Source organism: Pseudorasbora parva, chromosome 7 (assembly GCF_024679245.1).
Source record: "Pseudorasbora parva isolate DD20220531a chromosome 7, ASM2467924v1, whole genome shotgun sequence".
Lineage (NCBI taxonomy): Eukaryota > Metazoa > Chordata > Actinopteri > Cypriniformes > Gobionidae > Pseudorasbora > Pseudorasbora parva.
The window spans coordinates 37,181,427-37,203,978 of NC_090178.1; the positions used below are offsets into that span (position 1 = coordinate 37,181,427).

General features: G+C 38.4%; 1 protein-coding gene across 5 annotated transcripts in view; it reads right to left on the reverse strand.

Annotated features, from left to right (window-relative positions):
* The window catches only part of triob (trio Rho guanine nucleotide exchange factor b), a 209,461-nt gene that overhangs the window by 101,092 nt on the left and 85,817 nt on the right, over window positions 1-22,552 (reverse strand). For all 5 annotated transcript variants that reach the window (XM_067449222.1, XM_067449218.1, XM_067449219.1 and 2 more), the window contains one exon: window positions 22,388-22,510. In XM_067449222.1, the coding sequence (XP_067305323.1) occupies window positions 22,388-22,510 (123 nt within the window). The remainder of the gene's footprint in view (window positions 1-22,387; window positions 22,511-22,552) is intronic.

Here is a 22,552-nt window from a genome sequence, read left to right on the forward strand (position 1 = left end):
AACGAACAGCTAATAATGTGTTGCTAATGATACACAAACCATGTTGCCGTTCGCCATTCAGTCTGTTCATATCAACAGAAAAAAATACCGGTATGTTTCGCAGGATAGTAATGATATGCTAAAGCCTGAACGCAAATTGACGTGATTGGTAACAAGGTTGTTTGTGATGTCAGAAACACCAGCGATTTCAAAACATGATTTTGAGACTTTGGTCCACTGGACTTTTAAGTAGAAAATACTCAGCAATGGTTTTGACTTATAGTAATTTGCACATGGTTTGTCAGAAAGCATATTAAAAACATCACAAAGACATAAACCGCATTAAAAAACGTCTTGGTTACGAAGGAAACCTTTGTTCCCTGAATAGGCCGTTCCCATTGCGGTGACGCAGCGTCTCATTCCCTTAAAAGGGAACTTGATTTTCCCCACAGGAATGAAATAAATATAAGAAATATGATTTAAGAAATATGCTTCTGTGCCTGTGGCCAATAATAAGCCTGATTGGCTTAATCACTCTGTCTCCTCTCCACCAATCAGCTGGTGTGTGGTGGGCGTTCCGGCATAAAATGGCTGCCGTCGCATCATCCAGGTGGATGCTGCACATTGGTGGTGGCTGAGGAGATTCCCCCCTTCTATATGTAAAGTGCTTTGGGTGTCTAGATAAAGCGCTATATAAATGTAATGAATTATTATTATTATTATTATTATTATTATTATTATTATTATTATTATGTACCATTGTCAAAATCCTGACACGGAAGCAGATGAGGATGATGGTGAAGCAAACCCAAGAGCAGTTTATTTATATAAGTGATGATCCAAAACATAAAAACTTAAATTAAATCCACAACATGAAACCAAATCAGCATGAACTATAAACAGACTTGAAACAAGGACCTTGAACATGGAAAAGTGGAACATACTCAATACCCACCAACTAAGACCAGGCACACATGAGGCTTAAATACATGATTCTGGGGAACATGTGTTAATTATAACAGCCAATGGGAACATGACACATGAAACAAAGGAACCAATGAAAACAAGACACACGAAACAAGTGGACCTTGTCACTATAGAACATCAGGAAACATACTACTGAATAAAAAAAAAAAAAATATATATATATATATATATAAAATTTCCACAAAAAATAAGCAGCACAACCGCTTACAACATTAATAATAATAATACATTAATATTGCAATGATTTCTAAAGGATTATGTGACAAAAACAGGTTAGCCATCACCTAAAAAACTTACATTGAAATTAATTGTAATAATATTTCACAGTGTTTCTACAGTATTTCTAATAAACTAAATGCAACTTTTGTGGGCATAATTAATTTCTTTAAAAAAAAACTGTTTAAAAATCTTACCGACCCCGATCTTTTGAATAGTAGATCTTCAATTAAAAATTATTAAAATATATATTTAATTCAGTTTATCATAAAGCATTTGTTTAACCAAAATATTCCTCTGTTTTCTTACATTTAAGGGTCATTGTAACTGATGGTATTGGTATTGGATACAAAATATTATTGATAATATTTTAGTTTTCAACATATTCTTAAAGATGGTTCAAGATTGAGAAGGGTTTTTGTCATTTCAATGTATTGTTGCTATGTTAGCTAGAAAGCATAATGTTTTTAAAACACAAGTACAATTTGCAGTAAAAATTTAGAACATATCACAAACATTTTTTTTTTCAGTGGCTGAAGAAAAACTTAACCTTAAAACTTAAAATTAAACTTTTAACCAATAATACATAAATAGTCTAACTTTTCAATTTCCAATCAAATGCCTATCAGAGAATAATCAGAGAAAAAGCTATAATCACAGGTGACCTTGATCAGTACTTGAATCTGATTCCAGATTAGCGCTTTCACACTAATATGTTTCACGAGTGTGTGCTCTCTGATGTAATGGGGGCATCTGAATTATGCACGTTCTTTAGGGAGAACTAAAGTCTAGTGCATGAGAGTGCTGGTGGAACGCAGTGCCCTGGTTACCATGCTGTTTCCTCACATGGGACTAATTACACAGCCCAGAGATATTCAAAAGGGTACAGGATCAATACACAGAGAGCTGTCAGATGAAAACCTTATGGGGGTTTGGTATCGGCCTGCGTGCAACAATAAACTGCAGCAGTCATGTCCGTGCACGTGAAAACCTGGAGCAATAACAGTCACATGCATATATGAAAACAAACACACACAAACTTTTCAACCCTTAGCTTTAAATCAAGCCCTAATAAAATGCGACTTGCAATAGATGCACAATACATTGAGGTGACTATATCAGTAATTTTCCTTTTTTTTTTGTTTTGTTATTGGTATTGATGTGATTCAGCTATTATTAGAAGCCTATTGTTATACAGGTAACAATTGGAAGAAAAACATTCCTTGCTGAGCCTTTGGTAAGCCCCTCCCCTCGAACGCAGATGAACCAATAGCAGTTGAGCATCAGTTGCACGGGCATTGGAAAATCTGATGCTCTCATCGATTTGATGGTGTTTATGTTACAAAAATCGTAAAACGATGTTCCCGGGGTACTGTAACACTGATTTCAGGTATCAGGATTTTTTATTTTTTTTTGGTTGTCATACTTGGTTGTTACGATTAAAGTTAGTGATAGGTAACTAACTAGTCTCGCGTCATGTAACGGTGTAGGCTAAGTTAAGTTAGATTAAAAACACATAAACGATGGTCTACATTTCAGTGCATCTCTCCATATTAAGATGGTTAAATGTAAATTAATGAACAGTGTTGATCCTGGATGTTATCATCTGCGATGAGGCTTGTAATGAGGCTTCTCCTCATATTCTTCTTTATCGTTTAGTTTGTCTTTGTAAACAGTTTTGATATTTCTGTGAGTTTAAATATGTTTAAGGTCTACATTATCTGTCTTACTATAGTTGATGGACTCTTATTTTGATGGGTATAGTTTACGGGTAGTGAAAGGGAGAGCTTGCACGCAGTTTGTTGGAGCTGTTTTGCAGATAGATTTACCAGTTATAAACTGCACTCATGAAAAGGCACATAGTCTGTATATGTTTGTTTATTGTTAGTTGTATGAGTGTTTTTGTGTAATTTGCTGTGTATGTAATGATAATGCAACTGAGAGAGAGAGAGTTTGTCCCCGAGAGTTTAGACCCCGCTGCTGCCAAGGCAAGGCGGAAGCTTCAGTTATAGGGGATCACAGGTCCTCGAGGTGGTCTCGGCGATCTGCTGGATTAGGAAGCCCTGTCTCTCGAGTCATCTGATCCAGCAAAAAGCATATTGCTGGCACCATTCAGTGAAGAGTAGGCGGATGTGGTTATAGAAGGCAATGGAAGTGTGTGTACTGAGTCTTCTCAACCTCCCAGCCTCACATACTGGGTATTGCTGGACATCAATACCCGATCTACAGCCAAAAACGGGAAGTTGCTTGTGGTAGGCTATGGGCGTGTTCTTATAGGCCTTGCTATTCGCATTGCCTCCCCAGATTTCATGGGTCTTATGGCTAGTTTCCACGGAGTGGTACATTTCAGTACAGTTAAGTATGGTACACAAATAGAAGTTGTGAATGATTCCCTAATTCCGAATTAAAGGGTGGAGCTAGACTCACTGCAGAATATTGATTGGTTGACAAAGAATTGTCACTTGCCTGCAGCCTTGGCTCAAACAAAGCATGTCTTCTTCTTGTGACAACAGCCCCATGCCAAGAAGCAAGAAAAAGATCTGCTGTATGTCGTCCATTGTTGTTTACTGTGTTGCGTTCTCCTTCGCGTGAAAATGCCATCAATGCCTATCATAAGGGTACTGTTGCCTGTCATAAGGGTGCCTGTTGCCTATACACCATGTCTATCATAAGGGTACTGTTGCCTATCATAAGGGTACTGTTGCCTGTCATAAGGGTGCCTGTTGCCTATACACCATGTCTATCATAAGGGTGCCTGTTGCCTATCATAAGGGTACTGTTGCCTATCATAAGGGTACTGTTGCCTATCATAAGGGTACTGTTGCCTATCATAAGGGTACGGTTGCCTATCATAAGGGTACGGTTGCCTATCATAAGGGTACGGTTGCCTATCATAAGGGTGCCTGTTGCCTATCATAAGGGTACTGTTGCCTATCATAAGGGTACTGTTGCCTATCATAAGGGTACTGTTGCCTATCATAAGGGTACGGTTGCCTATCATAAGGGTGCCTGTTGCCTATCATAAGGTTACTGTTGCCTATCATAAGGGTACTGTTGTCTATCATAAGGGTACTGTTGTCTATCATAAGGGTACTGTTGTCTATCATAAGGGTGCCTGTTGCCTATCATAAGGGTACTGTTGCCTATCATAAAGGTGCCTGTTGCCTATCATAAGGGTACTGTTGTCTATCATAAGGGTACTGTTGCCTATCATAAGGGTGCCTGTTGCCTATCATAAGGGTACTGTTGCCTATCATAAGGGTACTGTTGCCTATCATAAGGGTACGGTTGCCTATCATAAGGGTGCCTGTTGTCTATCATAAGGGTACGGTTGCCTATCATAAGGGTACTGTTGCCTATCATAAGGGTACGGTTGCCTATCATAAGGGTGCCTGTTGCCTATCATAAGGGTACTGTTGCCTATCATAAGGGTACTGTTGTCTATCATAAGGGTACTGTTGTCTATCATAAGGGTGCCTGTTGCCTATACACCATGTCTATCATAAGAGTACTGTTGCCTATCATAAGGGTACTGTTGCCTATCATAAGAGTACTGTTGCCTATCATAAGGGTACTGTTGTCTATCATAAGGGTACTGTTGCCTATCATAAGGGTACTGTTGCCTGATACTGTTGCCTATCATAAGGGTACTGTTGCCTGGTACTGTTGCCTATCATAAGGGTGCCTGTTGCCTATCATAAGGGTACTGTTGCCTATCATAAGGGTACTGTTGTCTATCATAAGGGTACTGTTGTCTATCATAAGGGTGCCTGTTGCCTATACACCATGTCTATCATAAGAGTACTGTTGCCTATCATAAGGGTACTGTTGCCTATCATAAGAGTACTGTTGCCTATCATAAGGGTACTGTTGCTTATCATAAGGGTACTGTTGCCTATCATAAGGGTACTGTTGCCTGGTACTGTTGCCTAACATACGGGTGCCTGTTGCCTATCATAAGGGTACGGTTGCCTGTCATAAGGGTGCCTGTTGCCTATCATAAGGGTGCCTGTTGCCTATCATAAGGTTACTGTTGCCTATCATAAGGGTGCCTGTTGCCTATCATAAGGTTACTGTTGCCTATCATAAGGGTACTGTTGCCTATCATAAGGGTACGGTTGCCTATCATAAGGGTGCATGTTGCCTATCATAAGGGTACTGTTGTCTATCATAAGGGTACTGTTGCCTATCATAAGGGTACTGTTGCCTATCATAAGGGTACTGTTGCCTATCATAAGGGTGCCTGTTGCCTATCATAAGGGTACTGTTGCCTATCATAAGGGTGCCTGTTGCCTATCATAAGGGTACTGTTGCCTATCATAAGGGTACTGTTGTCTATCATAAGGGTACCTGTTGCCTATACACCATGTCTATCATAAGGGTACTGTTGGCGAGTGAAACGCATGTCGAATCAGGGTTTACGGTCCCGCATCGTACTAAACCTTACTGCTCGGTGGAAACTACCCTTTGAAAAATGTGTGAAAAAACAAAAACGACAGCATGAATCCCTTTGGTAAGCTGCCCTTTGAGCCATAGGACTTAGTGAGGTGGGTAATCTATTTTGGGTAATTAAGTAGAGTCTCTTGCCCTGCTTTCTCTCAGTTATCCATGTTAGCAAGTAGAAATTTTGCCAAAAAAGAAAACGAAAGGCGATTCTCCTTGTTATGTTTCACCACAAAGAGTGTCAAGCAGGGCGTGAGCACTACCCTTCTTGGATAGGGTAATTCAATAGAGCTCCCCTGTGGTTGCCTGGTGGGATCATTTTATTACAAGAATCGGTTTCATTAAAGTATTTGCCATAAGTATATGCCAAAACCTACTATAGGAAAATTGAGGGCCATTTTCCCCAGTAGTGGTACTGCCAAGGATGATCCCTGTGGCAGGCATTTCCTGAGAGCTGTGTCAGGCGAGAAAGGCTGTGACAGCCTGAACATTTTTCCATAGAGCTCTGCCTTTGGGGCTAAAGAAGCCTGCTGGGGAGGGGAGGAATGTTCCATTGAGGCCGAGACTCCCTTGCTATAGAGGCATAGAAGCTAAGGGATCTTTTATTTTTGTAAAATTGATGCTCTGACTCCAGCTAAATAATCTGTTAAATCAATCTATTATATGCTCACAATGTCTGAACATATTTTCACATAGTGAGGCATGCATCTTTACAGTAATTGTTCCCCATAGTGTCTATCCACTATATTCCCCATAGTGTTGGAGGATCTCAGGTTCTCTCTCAGGTTACGACTGTAACTGTTGTAACGACTGTGCTTCCTGACAAGTAGAATGAGACACAGTGTCTTGTTGTCATGCCATCTTCTTTAGGCAAAAAAAGTTGATGACGTGTGCTACAGGTGCTCTCTTATACCTCTGGACACTCTTGATGTCATGGACTGTCGCCAACCAATCAAACTGGAGTGTTTTCACACATGCTTTCGACACCATTGGTGTCACTGATGGTGTCCTCATAGGGTAACAGTCATTACCTGAGACATTTGTATCTCCCAATTCGGACTTTAGAACTAGCAGTTACGAGTATATATATCCCAATTCTGAAGCTAAAAAGAAAAATCAGGTTTTTCTTAGAATTATGAGACATTTTTACCACGTTTCTTCCATAGACTGCTACTGCAGAACCAGATAGTCTCCGCCCACAAAACACACCATTGGTGGTTGCAAACACCTAAATGGTCTTTATCAGATAAGCATAAAGACACACACTCACACACACACGCACACACACACACACACACACACACACACACACACACACACACACACACACACACACACACACACACACACACACATACACACACACACACACACACACACACACACACACATAAATACACACTCAACCGTGAAGAACACCAGCTAAATCTGTTGTCAATTTTATCAAAAATTTTATTTTAAAAAGGACCATTTCTGAATAATGCAGCCTGCATATGTAGATAAGACAATCCAAAGTCACTGGTGCCCACATATACAAATTAAATGTATTTCTACCAGATGAAGTCAGGATGGAAAATAGAGTTATTTAATTTGTATAGCCTCACTCCAAGTCTGGTTTCAGAGCTGCTCGGAGAAGATAGACACGCACCAGTAAACACAAATTCATCAAATCCCTCTGTTACGTATCACAGACCTGGTGGATTGCATCATGAAAACAATTAAGAGCTCATTTTCATGTAAATCTAAAGCAGCCTGAAGTAACTTCTGGCTTAACATATGCTAAATATAATGGGTGTTCTTGTCATGTCAATGACCAGCATTTGGTTTATTAGCAAAATTGACGTTCACATGGAGGGAACATCATAGAAATCGGATTATATGATTTACATAAATGTTCAGAACTCAATGAAGGAAAAAAAGACACTAAACAAAGTGTAAAGTGTTGGTTTTCATGTTTTAAATGTTCCATTCCTTAGACATAATGAATTGCATACTGTACAAACTGTGTATTATATTCCCTAAACCTACATCTAAACTACTCATCGGGAAATGTTCAGCATTTTTACATTTTCAAAAAACATAATTCTGTATGATTTATAAGACAACCCCAAAAAATGCCCCAACAAGAACAAGTACTTTTTAGCTTTGAAGGCAGAAAGGTCTGCATTTATTTGATCAAAAATACAAAACAAACAAAATAATATTACAATTTAAATTAACAGATTTCTATAGTAACATGTCTTATTCATTTTGAAGTCATTCTTCTTTGATGAATTATTATTATCACAGTTTAAAACATCTATGCTGCTTAATATTTTTGTGAAAACTGACACTTTGATAAATAGAAAATTCAAAAGAATAGCATTTATTTGAAAAGTTATTTTTGTAATAATTTAAGTCTTTACTGTCAGTTATGATCAATTTTATGCATCTTTGCTGAATAAATATATGCATTTATTTTAAAGAGAACAATCTTAACAGTCCCCGAACCTTTATACATTAGTCTCTCTCTCTCTCTCTCTCTCTCTCTCTCTCTCTCTCTCTCTCTCTAGGGATTGTGGGAAGTGGGAGGAGTTTAGAGTTCGGAAACACGCTTTTGAGAGTTTGTTTACGTTAATCTTTTTTTTTCTCGGTTTTTCTGTATTTGAATTTTTCGTAGAGAGATTAAATTTTGCGCGCTGACTGAGGTCGGCAAATTTGGCAAATGGGGTCAAGCGGAGATCTCTCGCGCTTGACTCTCAGACATGGTTTGAAATGTACACCTGATGATTCCATATCTGTGGAAGATGTGTTGGTTGCAGTCAGCGAACAGGTTGGTGGGATAAATATTAAGTCAGCATCTAGAATGAACAGAGCAGTTGTTGTCTTTCTCGCAGATGTTCAGATGGTAGATGGTTTGATTGAACGCGGAATCACAGTTAATGACACGTTTTTGCCGGTACTGCCGTTATCAAGCCCATCCAAGAAAATAGTGCTATCGAATGTTCCTCCGTTTATCAAGAATGAAGCAATTCAAGGAGTTCTCGAAAGATACGGCAGATTAACAGCGCCTATTAAAATGATTCCGATAGGTCTTAAAAATCCTGATCTCAAACATGTTATGTCTTTTCGGCGATGTACATACATGATATTGAATGAACAACAAGATCCCCTCAATTTGGCTGTAAAGTTAACTAATGACGGTAAAGATTACACAATCTTCATTAGTTCGGATCACATGCGGTGTTTCTCGTGCGGAGAACAAGGGCACGTTAGACAAACTTGTCCAAACAAACAAACAGATAAGCCATCTGATTTGCCGAGCAGTGAGCAACCCATTGGACAAAGCAATGAGTTTGTCTCTGGTGTTGAAACTACACAAAAAGAAAATACTGATGTAGTAAATAGCGACAAAGTCAAGGAGATTGTAAATCAGGCAAGTGGTGAAGAGAAATCCAATCTGGTGATTAATGAAGATGACAAACTATCAGAAAAAGAACAAACATCATTTGAAAACAATAAAACAGATGGTGAAAGTGAGGCAGCTGATGTTAGTAATACTCAGATGTCAACTATGAGTTCAGAAAATGCTTGTTCTGAAAATGATTCAGAGAATGATCTTGAGAGTATGGGCAGTCTTTCTGATATGGATGATTCTGAAAGAACAGAGTCTTTAGGTGCTAGATTGTACACAATTAAGCAAATTAATGCCTTTCTAGATGAAACCAAAGGAGCTCGCAAACCACAAATTATGAAATTTTTTCCAGATTTGAAGCGCTTTTTGGTGTCATGTAAAACTGCATTGAACAAGGCAACCTTTGATGAACTTAACAGACAGAAGCGCTACCGTCTTAAGAAAATTGTAACAAAGGTGAAGGGCATGATAAAAAATTAATGCAAAGAAGGATTGAGTTTGGTCTTGGATGCCTTTTGTTTTTTTGCTTAATAGTCAGTGTCATGGCATCCTTAAATTTTGGATCTTTAAACGTTAATGGATGTCGTGGTGCTGAAAAAAAGTTTGCATTGTTTGATTTTTTGAATTGGAAAAAAGCTAGTGTAGTCTTTCTGCAAGAAACACACACAGATGTGGATAATCAGGTGCAATGGTTGAGTGAGTGGAGAGGGACAGCTTTTCTTAGCCATGGATCTAATGTGAGTGCTGGAGTAGCAGTTCTTTTTTCTCCAGATTTGCACATTAAAGAAAGCAGAGTTGAAGAAATTGTACCTGGCAGGATGCAGTTGATCGAGATTAAGTTATACGAGTTGTCTTTTTCTCTCATTAATATTTATGCTCCAAACGATGGTGTAGAAAGAGTTTCTTTTTTTAGAAAATTAAAAGAGGTTATTTCAAATGTTTCACAAAATAATATAATGCTTTTAGCTGGTGATTTTAATTGTACTCTTGATTATACTATGGATCGGAATCATGTCGAACCGCATCAAAATTCAGCTAAAACTCTCAAAACCGTTGTTCAATATCATAATCTTGTGGATATATGGAGGGAAGCTTTTCCTGTTGATAAACAGTATACGTGGCTGAAAATTAATTGTAACACTGTTTCTGGTGCAAGACTTGACAGATTTTATGTTCAAAAAAATATGAGAGGAAGATTTTTTAATAGTAACATTTCGCCAACATCTTTTTCTGACCATCATTACATTGCAGTCACCATGACAACAACACAGAGGTCTTCTTACCATAAAATTTGGCGTTTTAACAATAGGTTACTACAAGACAAATCCTTCGTAAAATTTTTCACTCTTTTTTGGGGAGAGTGGAGAGAGAGAAAGTTACAGTATAAAACGTTAAGCCAGTGGTGGGATATTGGTAAAGTTCAGATTCAGATTTTTTGCCAACAATATACAAGCAATCGAATGATGGAACTGAAAGAGAAGGTCCAGCTTTTGGAACAGCAAATTCTCAAGTTAAGCAGTTCCATCAGTGAGGGTGAAGAGACGGAAACAGCAAAAAGGCTAAAAGAGTACAACTTGATTCTGAAGAATTTGTATGAAGAAAGAAGTCACAGCGCATTTATACGGGGAAAATATCTTCAATTAAACAGCATGGATTCTTCAACTACTTTCTTTTTCTCATTAGAGAAGAAGATTCGAGAAAAGAAGAATATAAGTCATCTTAAATTGTCAAATGGAAAGGAGATAACAGAAAAGAAAGAAATAATTGCACAAGCTTTACGTTTTTATGAAGATCTATATACTGTACAACCTTGTGATTTAGAAGCAACAAATCAGCTTTTAGATGGACTTCCACATCTTGAAGAAGAAGATAAAGCTGAACTGGAGAAATCCTTGTCTTTTCAAGAGTTAACCATGGCTGTCCAGCAGCAGTCTCCGGGAAAATCACCAGGGTTGGATGGACTGACTTCTGAATTTTACAAAGCCTTCTGGTCTCTAATTGGACAAGATTTGCATGCTGTGTTTCTTGAAAGCGCTGATTCAAAAGTCTTACCCCTCAGTTGCAGAAGAGCTGTAGTGACTCTTTTACCCAAGAAAGGAGATCTTGGCTTACTAAAAAACTGGCGACCAGTCTCTCTCTTGGGAACTGATTATAAAATACTATCTAAAACTTTGACAAATCGTCTCAAGAAATGTATAGAGACTATCATCCATGAAGACCAGTCTTATTGTGTGCCAAAGCGATCTATATTTGACAATCTCTTTCTTGTGCGAGACATGTTACATTTAACTGAACTGCACAAACTTGACCTTGGTCTTGTTTGTTTGGACCAGGAGAAAGCCTTCGATAAAGTAGATCATGATTATTTGTTGAGAACACTTGAAGGCTTTGGCTTTGGGAAAGGCTTTATCTCATGGACAAAACTTTTATATAAGGATGTTTATAGTATGCTAAAAATCAATGGGAATTTGACAAAGCCCTTTTCTGTGCAAAGAGGAGTGAGACAGGGGTGCAGTTTATCTGGCCTCTTGTACATCATTTCTATTGAACCGATGTTGAAGATGTTGAGAGCGAAACTGCAAGGATTGACATCATCTTGCCTCTCAAACATACCAGCAGTAAAACTAACAGCTTATGCTGATGACATCACAGTGATTATTCGATCTGATGATGATGTCTCTAATCTAATTTCATGCCTTAACATTTTCCAGAATGCCTCTTCTGCATGTGTTAATTGGGAAAAAACTGACACGTTGTTGTTAGGGCTTTGGTCAAATCAGACTCCACCTCTGCTTCCACACCAGCGCCTTTGGAATAAAGAAGGAGTTAAGATACTTGGACTGTTTTTTGGGACTGAGCAGTATATGGAAAAAAACTGGGAAGGACTAATAGAAAAAGTGACAGGAAAGCTCCTGAGATGGAAATGGATTCAAGCCCAGTTATCTTTCAGAGGCAGAGTGTTAGTATTGAACAATCTAGCCGCCTCAATGTTGTGGCATCGTCTAACAGTGCTGGATCCTCCAGTAGAACTTTTGTCGCACCTTCAAAAAGCTTTTGTAGACTTTTTTTGGGGTGGCCATTATTGGCTTCCCCCTGGAGTACTTTGTCTTCCTGTTATTGAAGGTGGTCAAGGATTAATTCATTTAGCCTCTAAGGTGCGAGCCATGAGGTTACAAACTGCCCAGAAACTGCTCTATACATCTGACTCTGTACCATGGATCAGTTTTGGTCTTGCCATTGTAAGGGGTGAAAATAAGATGGGATTTGATAAAGAAATGTTTTTGATTTCAGGAAAAGTTGTAAAGAATATGTTTGGAATCAAGTTTTATGGATCTGTTTTTAAAGCTTGGAGTTATTGTAAGTTGGAGCGAAAAGAACATTTTGGCTTAGATGAACCACTTTTTTATAATCCTTGGTTTTCCCCAAAATGTATTTTTTCCAACTTTGATATTTCTAACTTTGTCTCAGGTGGGGTAACTAAGGTTGGGAATCTGTTTGATTTGATAAACAGAGAGTGGTTATCAGTACCGTTTTTTACAACAAAAATTAGAGGCAGATCAGAGAGAATAGTTGGGAATATATTGAGGAATCTAAAGAGTTCTTTACCTACAGCTTTGGGAGAATATATAACCAATTTTATGTCTGGTAATGGCCATATAAATGTTCCTTTTCCAGAAGTGTATATTACTTCGCTGGTAGACCAAGTTTGTAATGATACTGGTGTTAATGAGAATAGTTTGTTATCTTTTAAAGGTTTACAAAGTCTTCCTTTTTCTATAGTGACCAAACTAAATTTATATAATGTTTGTGTAAAGTCTTTCTTTTTTGGGCAGTTAAGAGAGAGGAGAGACACAAAATGGAGAATTCATTTCTCAGGGTCAGGATATAAATCACCTTCCTGGCGGTTATTATATAAAAACCCCTTACCAAAGAGGTCTGGTGATTTACAGTGGCGGATTCTGCATTGTGCATTACCAACAAAGGTGTTTTTGTCTAAATGTAATTTTTCAGCCTCAGCGCTTTGTACTTTGTGTAATGAAATTGATACTGTTTTTCATGTTTTTTGTGAATGTTGTAAATTGTCCCCGCTTTTCGACATTTTGGATAGAATTTTGAATAGTTTAGGAATAATTTTCTCAAAAACAATGTTTATTTATGGGTGTAAATATTCTCGTGATAAATGGGAGTTTTGTACCTTTTCAAAATTTTTAGTCGGTCAAGCAAAGTTAGCCATTTGGAAGGCATATAAAATTGAAATGGAAGGACAAGAAGTAAACATGGTAAATATATTTAAGGCTTTGGTTGAGTCTAGAATTAGATTAGAATATGAATTCAATAAAATGAATAACGATCTTCTTTTTTTTGAGAAGAAATGGTGTGTAAACAAAGGCTTGATCTTTATAGAAGGTGAAGAGATTTATTTTAACTGGTAGATAGTGTTTTTTTTTGTATGTATTTAAAAGTGTATTTTTGATGGTAAATTAAATTGCTGTTTAAAAGTCAAAAGTCTCTCTCTCTCTCTCTCTCTCTCTCTCTCTCTCTCTCTCTCTCTCTCTCTCTCTCTCTATTGTTTTTACACATTTCATTTTACATTTGTATTGCTTTTTTCTTCACCCTTTCTGTTTTGCTGTAATACCTAAAATACATTACATTTTGTTTTAGTTTTAGATTTATGAATAGTTTAGTAGTATTATATAAAGTTTTTTCTTCTTCTATTAAAACTCTTGCATGAACTATATTTGGATAGAAATAAGTTAATTCCACCCCCCACCCCCATCCCCTCGGAAATAAACATTTTAGTGGGTTTTTTTCTTTCTATTAAAACTCCTACATTTACTATATTTGGATAGAAATAAGTTAATTATCTGACCATCTAAAACGTGAAATCAAGAAAAAGATGTTGTGTCACTTGAGCACAAAATGAGAGTGCATTTGGAGGAAGCGCTACATTTACACAGATCACATTACAGGACCTGAACACAGCCAACACACACATACCGTAGAACAAAAGCCTTCCTCATGAAAAAAATCACTTTATAACAGTACTGGACCCTGAAGTCTACTTAAACAGGGAAAGTCACGCAAGGACAGTTTACCCTTCACTCTACAGATACACATAAAGCCCAGGTTTAATATTATTATGCAAAACCTTTTTTCTCTTAGAAAGACTACGTGATTAGTGGAGGAGTGCCTGGAACATTATATCTCCCTCTGGATGTCTCTGGGACTAATCAATACACCGGCATGATGGGAGATTACCCAGCCATGAGTAAAATGCCTTTAGCTGGAGGAGTGTTTTCTACATGTTGTCCTCCAGATTGTCTTTCATAAGAGAGTGGGGGTTGAGTTCATTTACAACTTGACAAGCATAGCGTTCCGCTCAGGTGACATTACCCCTGGAAGCCAATGACATAGTTGCTTAAGCATGTCTATTACGAAAGGTTACAGCCAGGGTCCCAGTGTCCCATGCGATGGACATCAACGTCTTAATAAATCGCCTATTGAATTACTGTCAATAAATGTTGCAAATGTCACAGTACTTGCAGGCTATTAAACTGCAGTGACCCTGAAGTCCTCTAGGGGGTGCACTATCAGCATATAGTAAGTCACTATTAAAGGGTTAGCTCAACCAAAAATGACATTTCTTTTATTAATGACTCATCCCAATATCGTTCCACACCCGTAAGACCTCTGTTCATCCTCGGATCACAGTTTAAGATATTTTAGATATAGTCCGAGGGCTTTTTGTCCTTTGAATGTAAGTGTATGCCCACTTGCTGTCCACGTCAAGAAAGTAATGAAAACATCATCAAAGTTGTCTATATGTGACTTCAGTTGGTTAGTTAGACTCTTTTGAAGCGTTGACAATACATTTAGGTGCAAATACGACTTTATTCAGCATTGTCTTCTCTTCCCTGTTCCTCGAATAAGGACTCAGACGGTCATGATTCAAGATTCAGATCACGTGTCAAACTGGCAAACTGCTGAAATAATGTGAAATTGAATCATGAATCAATACGCTAATTCATGACCGTTTGAATCTTTATTTGAGGTTTGAAAACAAACGCAGAAGAGAAGACAATGCTGAATAAAGTCGTATTTTTTATATTTTTGGACCAAAATGTATTGTCGACGCTTCAAAAGAGTCTAACTAACTAGTCTGTCAAATATTGAATACTTTGATGATGTTTACCTTTTGGACGTGGACAGCAAGTGGGCATACACTTACATTCAAAGGACAGAAAGCTCTCGGACTATATCTAAAATATCTTAAACTGTGATCCGAGGATGAACGGAGGTCTTACGGGTGCGGAACGACATTGGGGGGAGTCATTAATGAAAGAAATTTCCTTTTTGGGTGAACTAACCCTTTAAATCAAAATGGACAATTATTAAGGCCAATTGGACAATTTCCTATTTATTACAGAATGTTGCATTGCTTATTACACATCATTTATTTGTGTGCATAATCATTGTTTTAAAATGCATATGCCCTCGTATTCTTTTATCAATGTTAGTTCACCCTTTATTTTAAGGTGACATAGTTACATTGTATTTACTCAAATAAGTACTGAGTAATATTAATATAAACTACATGTTCATACTACATGTTTATGGTTTGGTTTAGGATTAGTTACTTGTAATTATGCAAAATTAACAGTTACTATAGTAAGTACATGTAGTAACGTGCAAGTGCATCACCTAAAGTGTTAACAAATGTTAACCTCCCCTCCCCCTTGAAACGAGATCTATACTCTTCATGACGTGTGAATTGTCAGATGCCAGGTCTAAATATCCTCCACAACTAACTGCAAAATACATCTTCCTACAAGTCAAATCACAAGGATGAAATCAAGTCCAACCCAACATTTTTTTTCCCTCATTCCTGAAGCCGTTTCATTCGGACATCACAATAAGGAAGAAGGTTGACCTATCGATTGACTGAGGAATCGTAAGGATTTGAGCGAGTTTGACAAGGGCAGAATTATAATGGCTAGACGACTGACTCAGAGCATTTCCACAACTGCAGCTCTACTGGGGTGTTCCCCACAATGGTCAGTATCTATCAAAAGTGCTCCAAGGAAGGAACAGTGGAGAACCTGTGACAGGGTCTTGGCGGCCAAGGCTCATTGATGCATGTGGGAGCGAAAGCTAGCCAGTGTGGTCTGAACAAACAGATGAGCTACTGTAGCTCAAATTGCTCAAGAAGTTAAAGCTGGTTCTGATAGAAAGGTGTCAGAATATACAGTGTATCACAGTTTGTTGCGTATGGGGCTGCATAGCCGCAGACCAGCCTGGGTGCCCATGCTGGCCCCTGTCCACCACCGAAAGAGGGCATGTGAGCATCAGAACTAGACCACGGAGCAATGGAAGATGGTGGCCTGGTCTGATGAATCACATTTTCTTCTACATCACATGGATGGCCGGGTGCGTGTGCATCGCTTATCTGGGGAACACATGGCACCATGCACTATGTGAAGAAGGCAAGCCGGCGAAGGCAGTGTGATGCGTTGGACAATGTTCTGCTGGGAAACCTTGGGTCCTGCCCATAGACGTCACCCATTGTATTCTGATAAGCCGTTCTGAAGCGTAAAGTAGAGACGAGCTGGGCGTTGCCATCGCGTCATCGCGTGTCACAATGACTATAGACAGCAGATAATTGGCTATCCACCTTCCACTCAACGGAACCACGCCCTTAATTATGCAGAACTTTAAGGTTTTATATAATGAATGAGTTATAAAAAAAATCACCCCCTCACAGTTGTCATGAAGGGCAAAATTAGCCATATAGAGCAAAACACCAATTTGTACCGGGCTGTATATATATTTTTTTTTTCCTGCTGTAAAGTTGGGAATTTTAACATGGGGCTCAATGAGATTCTGCTCCTTTCTGGAGCCTGCCTCTAGTGGCCAGTTTAGGAATTGCAGTCTACATTACTTCCGTATTAGCTTCAAGAGTGATCGCGGGAGGTTGCCGCTTGGTCCTGCCATACATGTGGATGTTACTTTGACATTGTTACTACCCTTTAATGGAAACGGTATTCCCTGGTGGCTGTGGCCACTTTCAGCAGGATAATGTGCCTACCACAAAGCAAATGGCTCCGGAATGGTTTGAGATGCATTACAATGATTTTGAGGTGTTGACTTGTCCTCCAACTTGCCCAGATCTCAATCCAATCGAGCATCTGTTTGATGCATAAATATTTCAAGGCTATATGGATATTAAGCCTGATTGTATGTATTTAATTGAATTGGTAACACTTTACAATAAGAGTCCACCTGTAACATTAACTAAGGTTAATAAAAAGTATTGTTTATTGTAAATTTCAACATTTACTAATAATTGTTTACATTTTAAAGTTAAATATGAATTCATATTAATATTTTTATATTTAAAATGTTCTGTTCATTTTCATAGCAAAGTACCGTTTTTTCTTCATTATTTTTGTTATTAGCACTTATAAAGTGTTATGTTCGTTTTCATTCAGTATTAATTTTACAATCTATCATTTGATTATTCGGTTATTGGCCAGCATGGTCCAACCTAGTTATCTGTAAAATTAAAACATTCAGAAATAAGAACGAATCTGATAAACACAAAACGTGCATTAATCAAGTAATTATCAAGTAATACAAGCCAAGTAACTGACACAATCCAAGTTAACGTGTTAAGTGTTTACGTCTGTTCATGCCTCGTATCAGACAGGAAGTAAGGCTCCTAGGACTTCCTGAGGAGGTATCTGCATTGCCCCGGCTGCCCGACAGTCAGGCTAACCCAAAGCAAACAGTTGACAAAGCATTTCATCCGTTAAGTTCGGCACAGTTAAAGCAACGTGAGAGGGGGTAGACAGTTCTCACAGCTGAGGCAGGGCATGTGATTTAGCACACTCAGCCAAACCTAACACACCAACAAAGGAGCAACAAAAAGCCTGATAACAACCTATAAAAACATCCTAATTGCTAAGTGTGATAACTTTAAGAGTTATGTAAATATTTAAGGATGGATAACACAACTGCACAATAACATTTAGCTGCATTTAATTCTACATTTATTTAAATTCCATCTCTATATTGTTTATATTTTATACACACTGTTGTACCATTTGGTTTAATGGCTACTTTTAATTTATTAATTTGTGTGTAAAATGAGCACAGAATCTCTCCTCTGGATTTGCAAATGCTTCATAAACTGTAGATTTGATTGTTAAACATATGTTAATGAATTCCAATAATTAGTAAATAGGCTGCACGTGCAAGATCATTAGAAACACTCATGAAATACGCTCGTGCAAATCAAGGCTTTCCTCCATTGCCTGCCAGTCATTTTTACCAGGTTTGCACAAAGGACTAATGTAGAAAGACAGTGATATTAAAAGACATAATTCAATATGCATCTTATTAATGATGCATACTATGTACAGGCAAGCAGATGAACTTGGTATATAAACGCAATCGTTAAGCATTTTCATAAAAAAATATTATGAAGAAAACGCTTAACTGTGTGCTGCATTCATATTCTGAGCTCATCTGCTCATCTGTATATAGTGTGCATCATCAATAAGGTGTATGAATTTTATCTTTTAATATCACTGTTGTACATTAAGGCACTTTAAGTGTTTTTGACATTATGCGTTTTAGAATGTCCCACTGTTTTTAGTGACTGAAACACTAGCAGGTGCCATATATGGATTCCAAGTGCACAAAACATGCATATTGTTTTCATATTTTAATTATTCTTTTGAGAGATTCTCGAATTAATCGTGGCTTGGTCTTCTATAGATCTGCTTTAAAGCTGAATTTTGAACTGAATTGAGCTGTATAATCACATTATTATATTCTGTAGATCTCAAGTCAAAATGGATGAATTATGCAACATCAACTGTTAATAAATGTGACGACTTAAAATATTTGGATGCTTTATGCATCATTTATGCGTGGTTGAGATCAAGTATGACATTCTTTCCACATATCCTTCATATAAATTTTATACTATACTGTATGCCCTTAAAATTGGAGAAAAAATAAAAAACACCTCTATGAATTTCCAATACGTGAAAACCATTTACACTGCATTGGTCATTTGTATGAGGCCACACTGCATGCAGACACATGCACTCCTATTGGCTGAACAGCCGTAACATTTAGATATGGATGGGCAGATGGCAGATGAGACCATAGAGATGGAAAATCAGTGATTGATGCCATGCCGTTTTCTAGTGAAACTCTCTCCCTTTGATATTCTACTGGGAGTGATTAACAAATCTGCCCAGGTCAAACAAACACACACGCACGCACGCACGCACGCACGCACACACGCACAGACAGACACACACACACAGACACACACACACGCGTACGTCACTATCTTTGTGGGGACTCTCCATAGACGTTATGATTTGTATACTGTACAAACTGTACATTTTATCCCCCTACACTGCCCCTGCCCCTAAACCTACCCATCACATTCTGCATTTTTACATAAAAAAAACAAAAAAAACAACATAATTTAGTATATTTATAAATTCATTTACATTGTGGGGACTTCTAGCCTAGAAATCTAGACGCACCCTAGCGGCAGCAAATCTAATCCACCCGCGAGTGTCGTCTAGCAACTCTCAATACCCTTCTGAGCTGTAAACACCAAACTCTGGCCGGGCCAATCACATCATGTATAGAGTCGGTGGGTGGGGCTTAACATAATGACGGCCGAGTTGCGTTTGCGTGCTTCTAGTAAACACAGAAACTGGCGAACGGCGGTCTTTCGAATCAGCTTTGACCGCGACTCTGGAAGACTTGGAGTTAAGCTTTTCTCTGAGAAAAGAACAAAGAACGGCACTGAAGTCATTCTTAAGAAGGGAAGATGTGTTCGGAGTTTTGCCGACCGGATATGGCGAATGTTTAATCTATCAACAAGCTCTGCTTCACCTTCGTTGCTCTGGTTGGTGGTAGCGCTATCCTATCGTGTGCAGAGGGAGTTTGAAAGACTGTTTATCCCGCCCCTCGGATTGAGGATTTGGTCCCCACAATGTAATATAAACAAGGACACACACACACACACACACACACACACACACACACACACACACACACACACACACACACACACACACACACACACACACACACACACACACACACGTTGGGTTTCCATGTTATATGGGGACTTTCCACATAATGATTTTACTGCACTGTATTGTGTATTCTTAAACACTAAACCTATCCCCCAACACAACCCTCATAGAAAACTTTCTGCATTTTTCTGTATGATTTTGATCCAATGATCCAAACCATTTCCCCACATAGTTAAAAAATTACTGGTACTACTTTTTTTGTGGGAAAATTTGGTCAAGCCAGGGTTGTAACCACCACAGACATCTCCGATAATAAGAAATAACCAAATTGCCAATATTTAAATTTTTTGCACGGCTCTACTGCACTTCATTACGTAATGCTCTGTATTCTGTTGTTAGGATGACAAAAAGGTTTAAAAGTTACATTTTTAGTCTGGTCTGCCTCAACAGTCAACAGCGCAATGATTGCCAATCAAATCAAAGTAGGCAGAGTTTTGTGAATTCAAGCATGAAGCATTAGTTTAATTTTTTTTTTAAAGAAAATTAGGTGAGCCAATCATTTAATACATTTGAACTGCTTTGTGACAGAAATGTTAAAGAGGTAGTTGCATGCGATTTCCCTTTTTAACTTTAGTTAGTGTGTAATGTTGCTGCTTGAGCATTAACACTATCTGCAAAATTACAGCGCTGAAAGTTCAATGCAAACGGAGATATTGTCTTTTAAAGTTATGGCAGTTTATTGCCTACAAAAACGGCCGGTTTAGACTACAACAAGCTTCTTCCCGGGTTGGTCACATCATAAACCCTTGCTATTAACATAAACACTGCCCCCGCAAACACACTACAAAGTGGGCGAGGCCGCGTCACAGTCATTACGCAAGGGAGAGCTGTTGCAGTAGACTAGAGTGTTGCAGACAAGCATATAACCAATCTAAGACCATTGCGGTTTTCGGAGGGATGGGCTTCATAGAAGCAGGAAGCAAACGAGCCGTTCAGACAGTGGAGACAGCAGTGTGGAATAAAGGTAAAATATAAGAAAAAAAAGTATTAAAGGGTTACTTCACCGCTTTTTCATATTAAACCGTTATTCCCTAAACTAAAATGAGTTGATACATACCTCTCTCGTCTCAGTGTGTGCACTTAATCGCTCTGACGCGCGGTGATGATCTGATAGCATTTAGCTTAGCCCACTAAGCCCAGTTCATTCACTACGGTACCAAACAGAGATCAAGTTAGAAGCGACCACACACCTCCACGTTTTCCCTATTTAAATACAGTTACACGAATAGTTGAACGATCAAGTATGGTGACATAAAATAAAACGTGAACATCTTCCCTCACATCTCCCCCTCACTCTCTCATTTCTGTCAATAGGGGATGTGAGAGAAGATTTTTCCGCCGGGACTTTTTACTGCGCCCAGCCGAAGTCCTCTCAGAAGTGCTATTCTGCCATACATTGTAGTTCTACTTTTTAATCCGATTAGAAAAGCGCTGTTTTATTTTGTCACCATACTTGATCGTTCAACAATTTGTGTATCTGTATTTAAATATGGAAAATGTGGAGGTGTTTGGTCGCTTCTAACTTGATCTCTGTTTGGTACCATAGTGAATGAACTGGGCTTAGTGGGCTAAGCTAAATGCTATCAGATCGTCACCACGCGTCAGAGAGATTAAGTGCACGTACTGAGACGAGAGAGATATGTATCAACTCGTTTTAGTAACGGGAATAACAGTTTCATATGAAAAAGCGGTGAAGTATCCCTTTATGACTTGTTATACTGCGCCCCATAAACACAACCAAGCCTAGAAAAAACCCACAGAAACACCCCTTTAAACGACCAACAGTAACATCCAGTGATGCAAACTACTCAACTTTTTTTTCTTTTCTCAAATATGACCGTTATGAATTGAAAATATGCATTTATGTCAATTCCTAACTGGGTGTGAAGAGACAAGAAAAAATTTACGTTTTCCACATTTTAGGCATACAAAAAAATATATATATCATTACATTTAAAATGATTATTTCCTGACTAGACTTACACATTTACTTCACTGTTCTGTTTCAATAGGCTTTATAAAAAAAATGCTTGCTCCAGCGTTCAAGACATGGCTACGGCCTTGCTTCAAGCATATATTGACATGACTATTCATTTTCATTTTTCCAGGACTAAGTCAGTCAGGGCACGTGTACAAGCGCACATCATTTGAATGATGTAACACTCATCACGCTGCACTGTTATAATGCCTCAGGTGGTGACAGATATTACTGCTGGACCACTGGACACAGTCTTACCATGCAGTTCATTGCAAAGTGGTTGTGTTGGGTCTGCAGTTCCAGCACGTGCTGATGTTTGGCTCCTATCTCTGTGTAGGTTGTCAGGAACAGGCCTTTATTATGGACAATCCAATCGAACATCTGTTGAGAGGAAAAAATGGAAGACATGGGCTGTGAAACATA